Source organism: Mya arenaria, chromosome 6 (genome assembly GCF_026914265.1).
Source record: "Mya arenaria isolate MELC-2E11 chromosome 6, ASM2691426v1".
In the NCBI taxonomy this organism is placed as follows: Eukaryota; Metazoa; Mollusca; class Bivalvia; order Myida; family Myidae; genus Mya; species Mya arenaria.
Window position 1 is genome coordinate 6514224 of NC_069127.1, and position 16016 is coordinate 6530239.

The following is a 16016-nucleotide window of genomic DNA, read 5'->3' on the forward strand; positions in this document are numbered from 1 at the left end:
CGTCAATCCTAATCGTTACAAGGAGACATACAACCATGTAACGCCTTCCGGTATGAATCTAGGGGATGGTGATCCAGACGCTCAGGAGACATACAACCCAGTTACGCCTTCCAGTACTAATCTAGGGTATGATGATCCAGACACTTAGGAGACATACAGCCATGTGACGCCTTCGGGCGAATCTAGGGGATGATGCAACTGACCCACAACTTACCTGTTGTTCAGTAAAAACGTGGAACATCTGTAATTGACCGTACACAGTTCCAAACCACTTCCGACGTTATGTGGAGAAGAATTTGTTCCTTTCCATTCTAATACCTGGAGCAGCAACCAATTCCATTAGCCGACTAGGCACTCGGTGAATCGGAAGACAGAGCTGACGTCAGTATGTGGTCACTTGTATCGCGCTTAATGAACAAGATATCTATAATCTGTATCCGCAAAACTGACATTTCAATACCTGTTGTCACCCTCAGTTTCCATGAGAACCTCTTGGTAGATTTAATATTATATATCAAATCGTATCCATGTAAAAACACATCAATGATCGCAAGGGGTCAGTGTACGATTGATTTATCCGAGCGAATATCTCCATCGTGCCCGTACTGCATAAATGAAGGATTATTTGTTTAAGCTTTATTCTTTAACAACAATTGTGACAAAAGTTACATAACCTTACACTGGGTCATTCCTGTTGCCACGATGTTGCACGAGAGTGTTGTATTGTGGTGTGGTTCAAACCGGAGAATCCAGAGAACACCCATTGTCCGGCTTGGTGACCACCAACTAAACTCACATGCACCCAGCCCGGGAATCGAACCCTTGGGGTAGGGTTAGTGAGAAGGTAGTGCTATAACCACTGCACTGATCGGAAAACCTGTAGGGTCATAGAGAGATCATTACATTCAATTGCACACGGTTGACCTAGCTGATAGCGAACAAAAAGAAAGAGGCCAGGACTGAGGATTTTTAGCTTGAATTTCAGAACATTTTGAAACATTAACGGACTTCAAATGTTCCCAAATCTTGAAACATTTTCAATACAAGTACCTTTTTACGATTTTGTTTTATGTCGATTGCCATTTTAAATTTTCTTGTAATGGTAGACGTTCTACAAGATGCTGAAGCCGCCCCTGCTCCTTCAAAAGTTCCTCACGTTTTCTTTGGCGCAATCCAAGTCCGATTTCAAACTCACCTCTCTTCGTTTCCCAAATCAAGTTCCGTACTTGGACCACTTTCCCGCTTCTCTTTTGGACAAATCCCAGTAAATGAGAAAGGCTGTAAGCAAAAATGAGGTTGGCAAATGCTCACAGTAAAACATATGATAAATCAAAGCGCAAACGCGCTGAAGGGCTATCTGCCGGCAAATATGTGAGAGTTGCATATTTTTTTGAATAAGGGGAATGGGTGAATGGCTCATGGATAAAAGTAAAAACTGTGTTGAGGGCCAAGAGCGCGTGTGTCCACATTGTGCGAGGAAACAAACATATCTGTATCCATTTTATGGCGTCTGGTGTCATTTTGCTTATGTAAAAGTCACTTCAATCGTCGTACATTGTAGTCCCCCATCCCAATGTATTTGAGGTTACAATGCATGCCCCTTTCATTCGTTTCTAAAGGTGTTTCGTTGCTTGATTAGATATCATACGAAAAGAAAGTATAATACATCATGAATATCATTTCCTTTTATGAACATACATGTTTTGTTTAAGGAAAAACAATTTTTTTACCAACAACTTCAGCAATAATTCCTTTCAAAACGCACAACTTCAGGCAAAAGTCCTTCAAAATGCACAGCTTATCACTTCAGTCGACGTACCCCAATTCCCAGGTATTTTAGGTTAAAATGCATGCCCCTTTCATTCGCTTCTAATGTATTTTCGATGCTTTGATTAGATATCATACGATAGGCAAGTTTTATAAACATACACGTTTAAATTGTTTAAGGGCAATACTTTTATTTTATGAACAACTTTAGCAATCATTCCCTTCAAAATGCAGAGCTTATCAAATGGTTGTTTTCCCGCGGTGTGGACGAACATGTGGTCAGTTAATGTATGCAGAAAATATTTTTAGATTATAGGTCAGTTAATGTATGTAGGAACTATTTTTAGATTATCGGAAATTGTCTGTTCTAAGAATGAAAATATGATTTTGCTTTTTCAAGTTTTATTGATAAATTAATGTTATTTATGTTTTATGTAGAAATAGTACTAGTGCTGTTATGATTGATTCGCTCTCTTTGGATGTTTTACAGGTTTAATCCGAACTACTTTGCTTGACCAAAAGTATGCATAACTCAATCACTGTCGTATCAGGGCATGTGTTCTTATATAAATTGAACTCCTAATGTCTAACACTATGCCAAGATTACACTGGAACGAAGCTTTTATGCAAAAAAAGAACATCTTATTAGAAAAGTATACGCCTAAAAGTCATAGAATGAATTGTATTTTGTTATTGTATAGCAGGCAGGTCATATAGTATTTGAAGTATTTGAAGCACTAGCAACGGAAATACCCGAGCAAGCAAGAACTCATACTCGGACCGCAATTCAAATAATCTATTTTTATAGTGTCGACGTCATTCTGCTAAACATAGAGCGCATTGAGACAAAAAAATGGGTTAAAACGACATGAAAATAAGTAGTTCTTCGGATTTTGCGGTGCATGCGCTGATAGTCTCAAAATTGATTTCCCTTAAAAGCATTACATTTTTAGTTAAGTTTGTTAAATTATTGCATTTTCGTCAAAAAATTTCCGTATGCATTTAGATTATTACCGCGTTTTACTCTAACGTTTGATAACAACTGACCCCAAAATGCTGCAAGTTGTGTTCATGTACCAAAATAATAGTTGAATACACTCATTTACAATATTTGTGGTGGACGCGACAAATTACATATTTAACGATTACATCAACGATAGTACAAAATCATTTCCTTCCTTATGCAATTCGATCACTACCGCCTTTTACGCTTACATGTAAATATTTGTTTAAAACTGACTCCAAAAGAAATTCTTAAATAAAATATGCATCAACACGGATCATAACGTTTTGAAAGACAGGGAATATAATAAAAACAGTGCGATGGATCAATTATTTTAAATGTAACCCTAAAAGACATAACAGGAAAGGGATCTTTGATAGGTAGGATTTTCAAATTGTACTTTTCTTTTATTAAAAGTCTTTGATTAAACAAACTTTTTTATGTACATCGGAAGAATTGTTAATGTGATAACATTTTTCATTAGAGAATATTAGTGAAAAGAACGTAAGACTTTTACCCAATGAAGGCGTTTCAGATGATGATGATGATGATGATGATGATGATGATGATGGTGGTGGTGGCGGTAATAATGATGCCAAGACGACGATAAAAATGATTATGATAATATTGATAAGGTGACGACTAAGATGATATAAATCACGATGATGCCAAGACTACTACTAACATAATTATAATAATGAAATAATGATAGTGCTACGACGACTATTGCAAACAGGGTGATATATATATATATATATATATATATATATATATATATATATATATATATATATATATATATATATATATATATATTTATATATATATATATTTATATATATTTATATATAAATATACCAATGGCGACGACGACAATGACGGTAATGGTAATGAGGCAACGACGTCAATGAAACGATTTTGATGACAACGATTCGTTGTTGTTGTTGGCGATTAATGATGATGATGATGATGATGGTGATGATGATGATGATGATGATGATGATGATGATGATGATGATGAGGAGGAGGAGGAGGAGGAGGAGGAGGAGGAGGAGGAGGAGGAGGAGGAGGAGGAGGAGGAGGAGGAGGAGGAGGAGGAGGAGGGTGGTGGTGGTGGTGGTGGTGGTGGTGGTGGTGGTGATGATGATGATGATGAGGAGGAGGAGGAGGAGGAGGAGGATGTTGTTGTTGATGATGATGATGAGGATGAGGATGAGGATGATGATTAAGATATGGAGTAAAATTAATCTTTCATACACTTATACCAATACTGTAACTGATTGGTATTGCATTGACTTCAATTCACAAAAAGACTTAAAGCAATATATATATTAATCAAGAAAAATGCCCAACGCTCGTCTGTTTTATATTAATCGATCAAAAGGCATTAATCAACAAATAAATTATTAGGTGCTGATTGTCTTGGATAAGTGTCCGGAGCCTCTTGCAAATATCATTTACTATAGAAGGGAATATGCTAAAAATAGATTTACTGATAAGCTCCTTCCCTAGTAAATGACACAGGTCGAACAAACACTGTAAGACGCGGTCAATGTACGCAATAGGTTTCCATAGGATATTTATTGATTTCGAGCTCAATTCTAGGTAAAAATGTCCCGGCCAAAACATAGTGAGGTGTGTCTATAGAATCAGTTTTAGTGAGTTTATAAAGTAGATTGTTTCATTACAAAAGAATAAGGAAAACGAACGCACTTAGACTTAACAGGTTAATGTTATCTAAATTGGACCCCCCCTCCCCCCAAACACACACACGCACTAACCCAAACTGAATAGCTACATTCTATCGCAATAACTTATTATGTTGGAAAAACCCCCACATATCTCGGATTACTCAAGTTATTACTATTCCCATTTATAGCTCCTATATGTTTACAGCTTTTGTATTTATGGTGACATAAGATCTTGATAAGTAAATAAATGTTATCTAATTTCCGTTAGCTGCACCTTAGCTCAGTCTAGGGAAATTGCCCATTAGCTTCAAATCACCATAATATTGAACCAGTCAATTAAATACAACTTAGCAGACCATCCGGCTGGGATTTTCAGTGTACTTAATATGCAACGTAACACATTTCAATTTAATGTCTGTATCTGCACTGCTTTTTAAAACATATTTATCATCAATAGACTAAGATTAACATTTAGTTGAACTACACAACGGCATTTATTTTTATTCTAATAAATCATTTTTAACTGGCATACATTTTGGCCTGATATCCTAAATCAGAGATATCCACTAAGCAAAGTTTAATCTTCTTATACATGACCATTGTTCGAACGACCTCTCAAGATAATGTGTATCACGTTGTATGCATAACAAAATTCAGTGAAGTAGTTGAAAACCTCTCCTATCTATCATGTTATTTATGAACTACACTGGAGTATAGACTTTTTCACCATGCTGGATTTACTAAGTATCTCGTGCGCACGACTTAATATGTAGCGCGAACGACTAAGGATGTCGTGCTTACGAGATCAATAAAATATACTCATGTCACATCTGTGCCACCGTACTTCGCTGTCAATCTTGCATCTTAATCTGTATTGTAGAGCTACACACAACATCGAATGATATGACTTAGAAAGAAAAAAAATAAAGAAGGAAAACAAAGAAGCCTTCACAAGTACAGAGAAATTAAAATGATTACATAGTGATCCGATATTGTGCGTGTTATTTAACTATCCAACACTCAAATTTATCTTTTGTGACATGTTCTTAACAAAAAGTATACAAACTTAGCATCAGTGCTCTATTTGTAACAATAAGAAACATAATCAAACGCTAAAGCATGTAATAATTTCATGGTAGTATTGTTTAATAATGTACTTACTGCTTGCGCCATTGACAAAAGTAGGTGATATAACATCGAAATATTTTTATTTTACAGTCATTTATTTTATCCGAATTAAAACGGAAACATCGGAAAAACATGATATGAAGTTGTATTACCTGACATTTTAAAGGGCAGAACGAAATTCTATGGCACATTCTATGTATAAAATATCAGTGCATTTACAACATATAACAAACGATTTACATCTTTGCAGTAAACATCCTACATTTGACGGTTGATGCATTGTTTGAAAAATTCCACATCAGCGAACGTGGTACACGCAAAATCACACTTCGAATGCTGATAAAAAGCGAAAATATACCTTGACATGGCGAAAACCATCATCCGTTATCTTAAAGCCTAAGTTAACGAGTGCCTTTAACCGATCATAGGTTTAAAGTCAGATATACAATAAAGCAGGTGCACGTTGCGTATCTGGAGGTATGCCGACCGGTAACTTTGGTTGTACTAAAACAATCAACTAACGATCTCCTTAACGATCGCCTCTTAAAAGAACCCATGGTTGTCCATCACCATCATTATCATCATCATTATCATCATCATCATCATCATCATCATCATCATCATCATCATCATCATCATCATCATCATCATCATCATTTGTTATTTAATAGTCACATAGACTTGAAAACCTAAAATTTGATAAACATATTTGCGACCATAACCGTCACAATACAGTTACTAAAGAAAACTGTTTGAGTAAATCACTATATCACGCCTCCAACATAATTGACGCAACGCCATTGGTCCAGGACTGGTCACGTGCTGAACCCATATTTTTCCATATTGGGCAACAAATTTATAACGTACCAAAATGGCGTCTATTTTCCGATTCCAATGAATACATAAAACATTTAAACATGTAAACAGGTTGTCGACGTGATATATACGATACGGGGTTAGTAGGTGACCCGATATGGGATATACGGGGCGCAGGAAACCATATCCGGGTATGAGCTTCGCTCTCACCTAATGGTTTCTTTTGCCCCGTATATCCTATATTGGGTCACCTACTCACCCCGTTATTTATAATCTATTATGGCGTGTTGCTGAAATGTAGACTATAATGAGCACTAATATAATTTTGTCGTTTGTTTTCTGATAGTTCATATCTTCATGTTCTTTTTCTTTATGCAGCATTTTTCCAAAATGAAAAGACTTGGTCGCTGTCACGTACTCATTGTACTGCTTATTATTTGTAAGTATCAAGCCAGACCATTGAAAAACATATGTGTTGTATCTAAATAAAACAAAAACGCAAGAGTATTTTATTATCTTGCAAATATATTATTTTGGGGTATCTAGAAGAACATTTAATAACTTATCGCATGGTTTCTGCCACTTTTTACAACGCTAGACTTGTTCTGTACTTTTATAAACCAACTTCTAGGAAATATAACACTTTATCAAATTAGAATTTAAATTAGATATGTAAGAAACCATTGTCCCTGCCATATGTATGTTGTAAGTATGCGGTTTAGCTGTAATGGCTAAGTACTGTCTACTGTGTTTTTTCTGCTGTAGGCTGAAATAGGAAGACCCGTCAGGTGCCAAAATTAAATATTGTTAACGCCGTGGAATAGTGAAATGAATTTGGGCTGTCTAAGATTATCTTCCCGATTCCAAACCTGCGAAGTCATCATATATACTCGTATATTACAACATTTTGTAGAGAAGTTGTTTTAAATTAATGAATTGTTGCGGTGTCTTTTACAGTGACCATTGGAATAGATGAAAGTGAGGAAGTCTCCTTCGTCGTCGAAGATAGGGATGGAAATTCTAGCCTTACAGCCACCGTGGATGTTGACGTTTCAACAGACTGTGATAAGGTCTTCCTTATTGTTGTGACTGGAACAGGACCGTTCAATAACGTTATGTATGTTGTTATTTTCATGAAGAATGTATTAATCACCTTTATACCTATTGGTATATGTTTATTCATTATTATTGAATGTTATATAAGAAACTATTTAATTTCATCGAACATATTTATATGTACTGTTTGGGCACGAAAACACACACACCCTTTTCTCTCCCCCCACCCAACATATACCTTATTTTATATAGTTGTCATTATATTGCCAATACGATTTATCTTCTTTAATAGATGCATTAATCGAACTTTAAAGACATGCTTGCCTAAATGTTGTTTTTCTAGAGCTACTGGCAATACAGGTGGTGCCTTTACCACTGCCGTAGATCCGGATGAGAAACTACAGTGTAACATGGCAACTATTAAAACCAATGCGATAACGTCGTACAACTTGTCAATAACGTAAGTTCTTATTTAGTTATATAAATCATCAGTCAATTACACGACACTGGTTGTACGTCAACCATTTGAGTGACAATAAAGGTGCTAAGCATTATATTGAAATATGATTAAGGTTCTAAGTATTTTATTTCGTTAGCTCATTGTTGTATACTCCAATGGTTTCGCTATTTGTTTTCAAATCTGGCATTCTTCGTATTTATGTCTGACATGTACAAAGGGTCATCTAAGGCAGTGATAGTGTATTTAACGTACTAAAAATATTAGCTCTGCTTTCCTTTTAACCCGTTTCAATGTGTCATGTAGATAGTAGTAAAACATTGAATGGTGCGATGTGAGGCTCATAAGCGGGCAGGTTCAAACAAACAGACATGATTCAATCAATAGGATCTGTTTATTTATAGACATTTTCCCTAAGACGAGCATGTTATAAAAATAGATTTACACAAAGTGAAATATTTCAACCGTACACAGATTGCGTATAACTTTGGATCCCAAATTGCTTTAGGACTTATTTTTAAAGAAATGCATAGGGTAATAATTTAGTACTACTGCGGATTTTCATCATGAAGATGATATTTTAATGCGAAATAACAGAAAGACTTAATTGGATTATTTCGATTCTGATTTTGTTTTTAAATAATTGATAATACTGCTTAATTTAACCAAAAACAGAACCCGGCACACTACTTCGTCCACATGTTTAGAATCGATGTCTTTTCTTATTTCGATATCATTTTGCACGCCATTTTCTAAACTTTATAGTAAAAATGTCGAAGGCTGTAAACAGCGATATTCGGAGGCATTCCATGCATGCTTCCATTGCTATCATCATATTTATCAATTGTCATTTATAATAAATGAACAGAATAAGAGCAAAATAAGGAACACTACTTATATTTTTGTTTTTGATTAAAATCTAAACTCTCATAAAACCATTAGCAATGATACGTTTTCATGAGCACAATAATTACGATATCGGAAATACGTCATTGTATTTGGTCCCTGCTTTGTCTGTGTAAACGTTTGTTTATAACAGATTCAATGGGTATCACGGAGATGTGCTTTATAAAGATCAGGTAAAAACCAAACCCTTTCTCGATCATTATAATTGGACGAAAATAGAACAAAACATGCTCGTTTGTGTGAATCTATTTTTGAACATGCCTATGTGTAAGGCTTTAGACCCAAACCATTCCGTTTGTGGAATCAATCGCGTTTGTGGGACCCTACCCGTTACTATGTCTTAAACTGAATAAGTTACGTTTAAATTAAGGCCATATACTCACGTACCTTCATGCAAATGAGAGAAATCAGTTGGAACATAAATATATGAAGACTTCATAAGTAAAGTTATTAATATAATGCAGTCCCCCCCCCCTCCTCCTGCCAAGAATATATTTATCAATAATTTGCGGCAATAACATTTAATGTATGAAGACTCCGCATTAAATTCGTGCCAAAGAGAGTAATGAATAAAACGCTGTAATACCCTTCAAAATCACACACACACACACACACGCACGCACGCACGCGCGCGCGCGCACACATGCACGCACGCACACACTCTTCGTAAAATCGCGCGAAAAAAATTCATCAATAAAAAACCAAGCTATTTCGATCCACCCACAATATAAGTATATTAAGTAACATCGTGCCGATGAGTGTAATTCATGTAATTCTGAATCATTTTGTTACCCCCACATTATTAATATATAAATGTCTTACTCTCCCAATACATAAAGCCAACGAGAGAACTATAATGCTTTTCTATCATGTCAACCACACAACATAGATATATGAAATCTCACAAAATCGTGCTTAAGAGAATTGCCCACATAATGGTGATTTATATTGTTTCCCAATAACAACATTAATATAACATTTTATGAAAAACTCTAAACCGTGCCAACGAGAGGTATTCATACAATGATATAATATCTCTTTTCCCTTAAATACATTTCAGGCTCACAATATAGGTTGATGCAAAAAATGTTGTTGTTTTTAGATGGTAATGCACTATCGTGTTTAACGTAAATCATATGTTTTTTGTTGTTGTTGTTTCTTTTAACTTTAAAGCCAAATGACAATGAATTTAAATTTAAAACATTTCGGGCCCTCACGGATGTTTGGCGCTCAGTGATATTGTGCCCTCGTGGATATTGGGCCCTCATGGATATTGGGCACTCGTGAACATGTTACTTAAGTTCACAAGGATATGGAGGCCAGAATGGGTATAGGGCTCTCACGAATAGTAAGACATCATGAATAGTGGGGACTCATGAATATTGGGCCCCCGTGAACATGTTACTTAAGTTCACAAGGACATTGAGGCCAGAATAGGTATAGGGCTCTCATGAATAGTGAAACCTCTTGAATAGTGGGGCCTCATAAATTTTGTGACCTTATGAATCTCATGAATACTTGGACCTAATGAATATTGTGGCTCATGCATAGTTGGCACGCATGGACATTGGGTGCGCATGCCCGACTGGGGACAGGTTTTCAATAAATCGACAAGAGAAAGAATTAGTATATTTATTTTCCCATCTTCATATTTTTCGCTTTTGTTCCAGTATCACTGATTTTGGCGACTCAACGGCAACCACCAAAAATGTTACCGTGACTGTTAAAAACCTCGTTATACCAAGTAAGTAAATCCTTACATTTTATTTTAGTGCAAATATCCAGCCATTTGGGAAACCACAATGTCTAAGTTTGATGTATGATTATGTATTACTACATCTGTCTTATATTGTGATTTCTCATGTCATAGTGTCTAGCTGTCATGTTGTTTTGTCTAACTGACTTGTTATAATGTCAATCAAACAACATGTTAGCATGTCTAAATGACATGTTATCATGTCTAAATGGCATACAATAATGTCTAAATGACATGTTATTATGTCTAAAAGGCATACAATAATGTCTAAATGGCATGTTATTATGTCAAATAAACATGTTATTATGGCTACATTACTTGTTTATGTCACTCTATCAAGCTTTTATGTTTGATCGATGTATTACTCTGACAAATAAGAACTTGTCTTGTCTGATTGATATGTAAACGATCATCCCGGAAGCTATATGAGAGTGTCGTATTTTTACTTTATAACATTATATCTCATCATTTTGTCTGCAAATCTTATTCAAATTGTAGATTAAATCAGTACTTGACTATGGAACGCCTAAGCTATCTGATAGATTCAATTTTCATTTGCATATATACTTGATTATATTCAGGTATAACGTCTGTATATGTAGTCTTTATATAACAACTTGAAGCTTAAACCTTATACAATGATAAAGCGTCATTAAATAAAAAAAAATAAAAAAAATAACAAGAGCTGTCACAGTATGTGACGAATGCCCCCGAATGTGACATTGACCTACGAACAAGGTCAGTACATGAAAAGTTGATCTTGCCTTTACGTGTCAAATACATATGGCAAGTTATTTTAAATTGCCTCTGAACATAAAAAATACCACCCATACTTGACAACCTACACTGTTATGTCCTTATATTCAGAATACCCTTGTGAATAAACACTTAGTGTATCTTTCACCTAAGAGGTCGGGACATGGGTCTTGCACACGACACGTTGTCTTCGTATGTGGAACACATGTAGCAAGTGATTTTAAAATCTGTCCATACAAGGGAAAGTAACAGCCCTGACACGACAACCTATACTCTATGTCCTTATATGCAGCACTCCATTGTGAATAAACACTAAGTGTGACCTTGACCTTTGAGGTAGGGACACGGGTCTTGCACGCGACACGTCGTCTTGGTATGTGAAACACATGTGTCAAGTTTTTTTTTAAAATCTGTCCATACAAGGGAAAGTTAGAGCCCGGACACGACAACTTATACTCTATGTCCTTATATGCAGCACTCCATTGTGAATAAACACTAAGTGTGACCTTGACCTTTGAGGTAGGGACACGGGTTTTGCACGCGACACGTCGTCTTGGTATGTGGAACACATTTGGCAAGTTATTTTAAAATCTGTCCATACAAGGGAAAGTTACAGCCCGGACACGACAACCTATACTCTATGTCCTTATATGCAGCACTCCATTGTAAATAAAAACTAAGTGTGACCTTGACCTTTGAGGTAGGGACACGGGTCTTGCAGGCGACACGTCGTCTTGGTATGTGGAACACATGTGGCAAGTTATTTTAAAATCTGTCCATACAAGGGAAAGTTACAGCCCGGACACGACAACCTATACTCTATGTCGTTATATGCAGCACTCCATTGTAAATAAACTCTAAGTGTGACCTTGACCTTTGAGGTAGGGACACGGGTTTTGCACGCCACACGTCGTCTTGGTATGTGGAACACATTTGGCAAGTTATTTTAAAATCTGTCCATACAAGGGAAAGTTACAGCCCGGACACGAAAACCTATACTCTATGTCCTTATATGCAGCACTCCATTGTAAATAAACACTAAGTGTGACCTTGACCTTTGAGGTAGGGACACGGGTCTTGCACGCGACACGTCGTCTTGGTATGTGGAACACATGTGGCAAGTTATTTTAAAAACTGTCCATACAAGAGAAAGTTACAGCCCGGACACGACAACCCATACTCTATGTCCTTATATGCAGCACTCCATTGTGAATAAACACTAAGTGTGACCTTGACCTTTGAGGTAGGGACACGGGTCTTGCACGCGACACGTCGTCTTGGTATGTGGAACACATTTGGCAAGTTATTTTAAAATCTGTCCATACAAGGGAAAGTTACAGCCCGGACACGACAACCTATACTCTATGTCCTTATATGCAGCACTCCATTGTAAATAAAAACTAAGTGTGACCTTGACCTTTGAGGTAGGGACACGGGTCTTGCAGGCGACACGTCGTCTTGGTATGTGGAACACATGTGGCAAGTTATTTTAAAATCTGTCCATACAAGGGAAAGTTACAGCCCGGACACGACAACCTATACTCTATGTCGTTATATGCAGCACTCCATTGTAAATAAACTCTAAGTGTGACCTTGACCTTTGAGGTAGGGACACGGGTTTTGCACGCCACACGTCGTCTTGGTATGTGGAACACATTTGGCAAGTTATTTTAAAATCTGTCCATACAAGGGAAAGTTACAGCCCGGACACGAAAACCTATACTCTATGTCCTTATATGCAGCACTCCATTGTAAATAAACACTAAGTGTGACCTTGACCTTTGAGGTAGGGACACGGGTCTTGCACGCGACACGTCGTCTTGGTATGTGGAACACATGTGGCAAGTTATTTTAAAAACTGTCCATACAAGAGAAAGTTACAGCCCGGACACGACAACCCATACTCTATGTCCTTATATGCAGCACTCCATTGTGAATAAACACTAAGTGTGACCTTGACCTTTGAGGTAGGGACACGGGTCTTGCACGCGACACGTCGTCTTGGTATGTGGAACACATGTGGCAAGTTATTTTAAAATATGTCCATACAAGGGAAAGTTACAGCCCGGACACGACAACCAGTACTCTATGTCCTTATATGCAGCACTCTATTGCGAATAAACACTAAGTGTGACCTTGACCTTTGAGGTAGGGACACGGGTCTTGCACGCGACACGTCGTCTTGGTATGTGGTACACATGTGGCAAGTTGTTTTAAAATCTGTCCATACAAGGGAAAGTTACAGTCCGGACACGACAACCTATACTCTATGTCCTTATATGCAGCACTCCATTGTGAATAAACACTAAGTGTGACCTTGACCTTTGAGGTAGGGACACGGGTTTTGCACGCGACACGTCGTCTTGCTATGTGGAACACATTTGGCAAGTTATTTTAAAATCTGTCCATACAAGGGAAAGTTACAGCCCGGACACGACAACCTATACTCTATGTCCTTATATGCAGCACTCCATTGTAAATAAACTCTAAGTGTGACCTTGACCTTTGAGGTAGGGACACGGGTCTTGCACGCGACACGTCGTCTTGGTATGTGGAACACATGTGGCAAGTTATTTTAAAATCTGTCCATACAAGAGAAAGTTACAGCCCGGACACGACAACCTATACTCTATGTCCTTATATGCAGCACTCCATTGTGAATAAACATTAAGTGTGACCTTGACCTTTGAGGTAGGGACACGGGTCTTGCACGCGACACGTCGTCTTGGTATGTGGAACACATGTGGCAAGTTATTTTAAAATCTGTCCATACAAGGGAAAGTTACAGCCCGGACACGACAACCTATACTCTATGTCCTTATATGCAGCACTCCATTGTGAATAAACACTAAGTGTGACCTTGACCTTTGAGGTAGGGACACGAGTCTTGCACGCCACACGTCGTCTTGGTATGTGGAACACATGTGGCAAGTTATTTTAAAATCTGTCCATACAAGGGAAAGTTACAGAGCCGGACGGACGGACGGTGCGATTTTAATATGCCCACCTTCGGGGGCATAAAAAGGCAAAACATATAAAAACTATATGATTCTGAATAGGCTAAGTATTATTCCGACTTATTCGATTGTTTCTTAGATTAAAAAGTACGTGTTTTTTTACTAGATTACCATATACAAAATTCATTCCAAAGTTGACAATGTGTACTTTTTGAACAGAAAAATACACGGAATTGGAAATTAAAACCTTAGTTTCGAAGAAAGCTTGATATAAACATATGCTCTCCTATTTTGATACTAAATGGAAAACATGCAGCATTCAATTGAACATTGTGATACTCGAAAATGCATTATATTTAACTTCCATTGTGTAGAAAAATTGTGGACCTTCTTAGTATTACTGTTTTGTTCATCAAAACACACCAAAAACAATCACAAAGTGCGTTACAAATAGTGGAATCTATATCTCGGTCAAGTGGACAAGATTCTGTCTTGCTTACATCTTGTCTGCGATAAATACGCATGTTAAAAACTTTTGTTATCTAGTATATGATCAATGAATTATTGTCCATCAATCATTCTAGATAGGTTGTAATTATAATCGAAAGTCTGTATCCTCCAAAACAGCATTTTATGACTTTTCCACCTTTTATACCAATGTTCCGCAACATTTGCTTTTCAAGAAAATAACACAACGGGATAATTTTAACATATTCTTCCTTGAACAACGTTGTGTCAATATGCTTCTCTTGCGATGAATTAATTTCGTTATTGGTTATATAGAGTAAATGCATGACTGCTTAACAGATTGAAGGATTTAGATATAATATATGGCGGAAAATATTTTCAAAGTTTCGGTATTTCCATTAAATCGGAAAACGTGAGAAGTCAGAAATGAATGTGTCTTGAGTACGTATTATTGTTGTAATGCGTATTTTTGTATTTTAAAAAGAAAAATAGAGTGAGAAGAAAAGGTCGTGAACAAATTGCATTTTGAGAAATGTTTAACAATTATTTTATATCAAACATTACAAATGTTGAAAGTATAAAATGAAATGTGATTAACAATAGCAATTAATAAACAATCAGTTATTTACTTTTAACATTTTTATGGGAATCGAAATTTTATAGCCCATATTTGATCCAAACATTCGTTTAATTTGATACTTGTATTAATCAAAACACGACCAAAAATGCAACTTCTCTAGGTATATTTTACGTATATATATATATACATATTTGATACAGCGGTTTGATATATATGATATGCTGTTCAAGCCGCTGTATCAAATATGTTTTATACATTAAAGAATCAGTGACAATCTTATTAGGAAATAAGCTTAGTATTTAATAAAACCTATTTACCAGTGTTACGTACTCACTTGATATTCATTGTTTTTCTTGCCCGCGCCCAAAATGTAATAAAAAAGCTAAACGTAATAGTGGAGGTGTAATAATTTACTATAAACAAAAATATTTTGGTTATATAAAACTCATTTTTATTAATACTAATGGATTAGTTTGGAATAAGTAACATTCTTCGGAACAGATAATGATATTTATATCTGTAGCTGCTACATTCCACCTGAAGATTCTAATGTCTATAAAAACATTAATTCACAATTATTCGAATTTGACTTTTTTGAATTATTGTCTAATGTTATAAGACATTATAGCCAACTTGGAGATATACTTATAACGGGAGATTTGAACTCCAGGGTAG

At 36.3% G+C, this 16016-nt stretch overlaps 1 protein-coding gene across 1 annotated transcript in view; it reads left to right on the forward strand.

Annotated features, from left to right (window-relative positions):
• The first annotated feature begins 3050 nt into the window (after positions 1-3050).
• Positions 3051-16016, forward strand: part of LOC128236475 (uncharacterized) — a 32262-nt gene continuing 19296 nt past the window's right edge. The window contains exons 1-5 of the mRNA XM_052951351.1: positions 3051-3150; positions 6784-6844; positions 7363-7522; positions 7805-7921; positions 10495-10568. Coding sequence (XP_052807311.1) covers positions 6796-6844; positions 7363-7522; positions 7805-7921; positions 10495-10568 — 400 coding nt within the window. The 5' untranslated portion in view covers positions 3051-3150; positions 6784-6795. The remainder of the gene's footprint in view (positions 3151-6783; positions 6845-7362; positions 7523-7804; positions 7922-10494; positions 10569-16016) is intronic.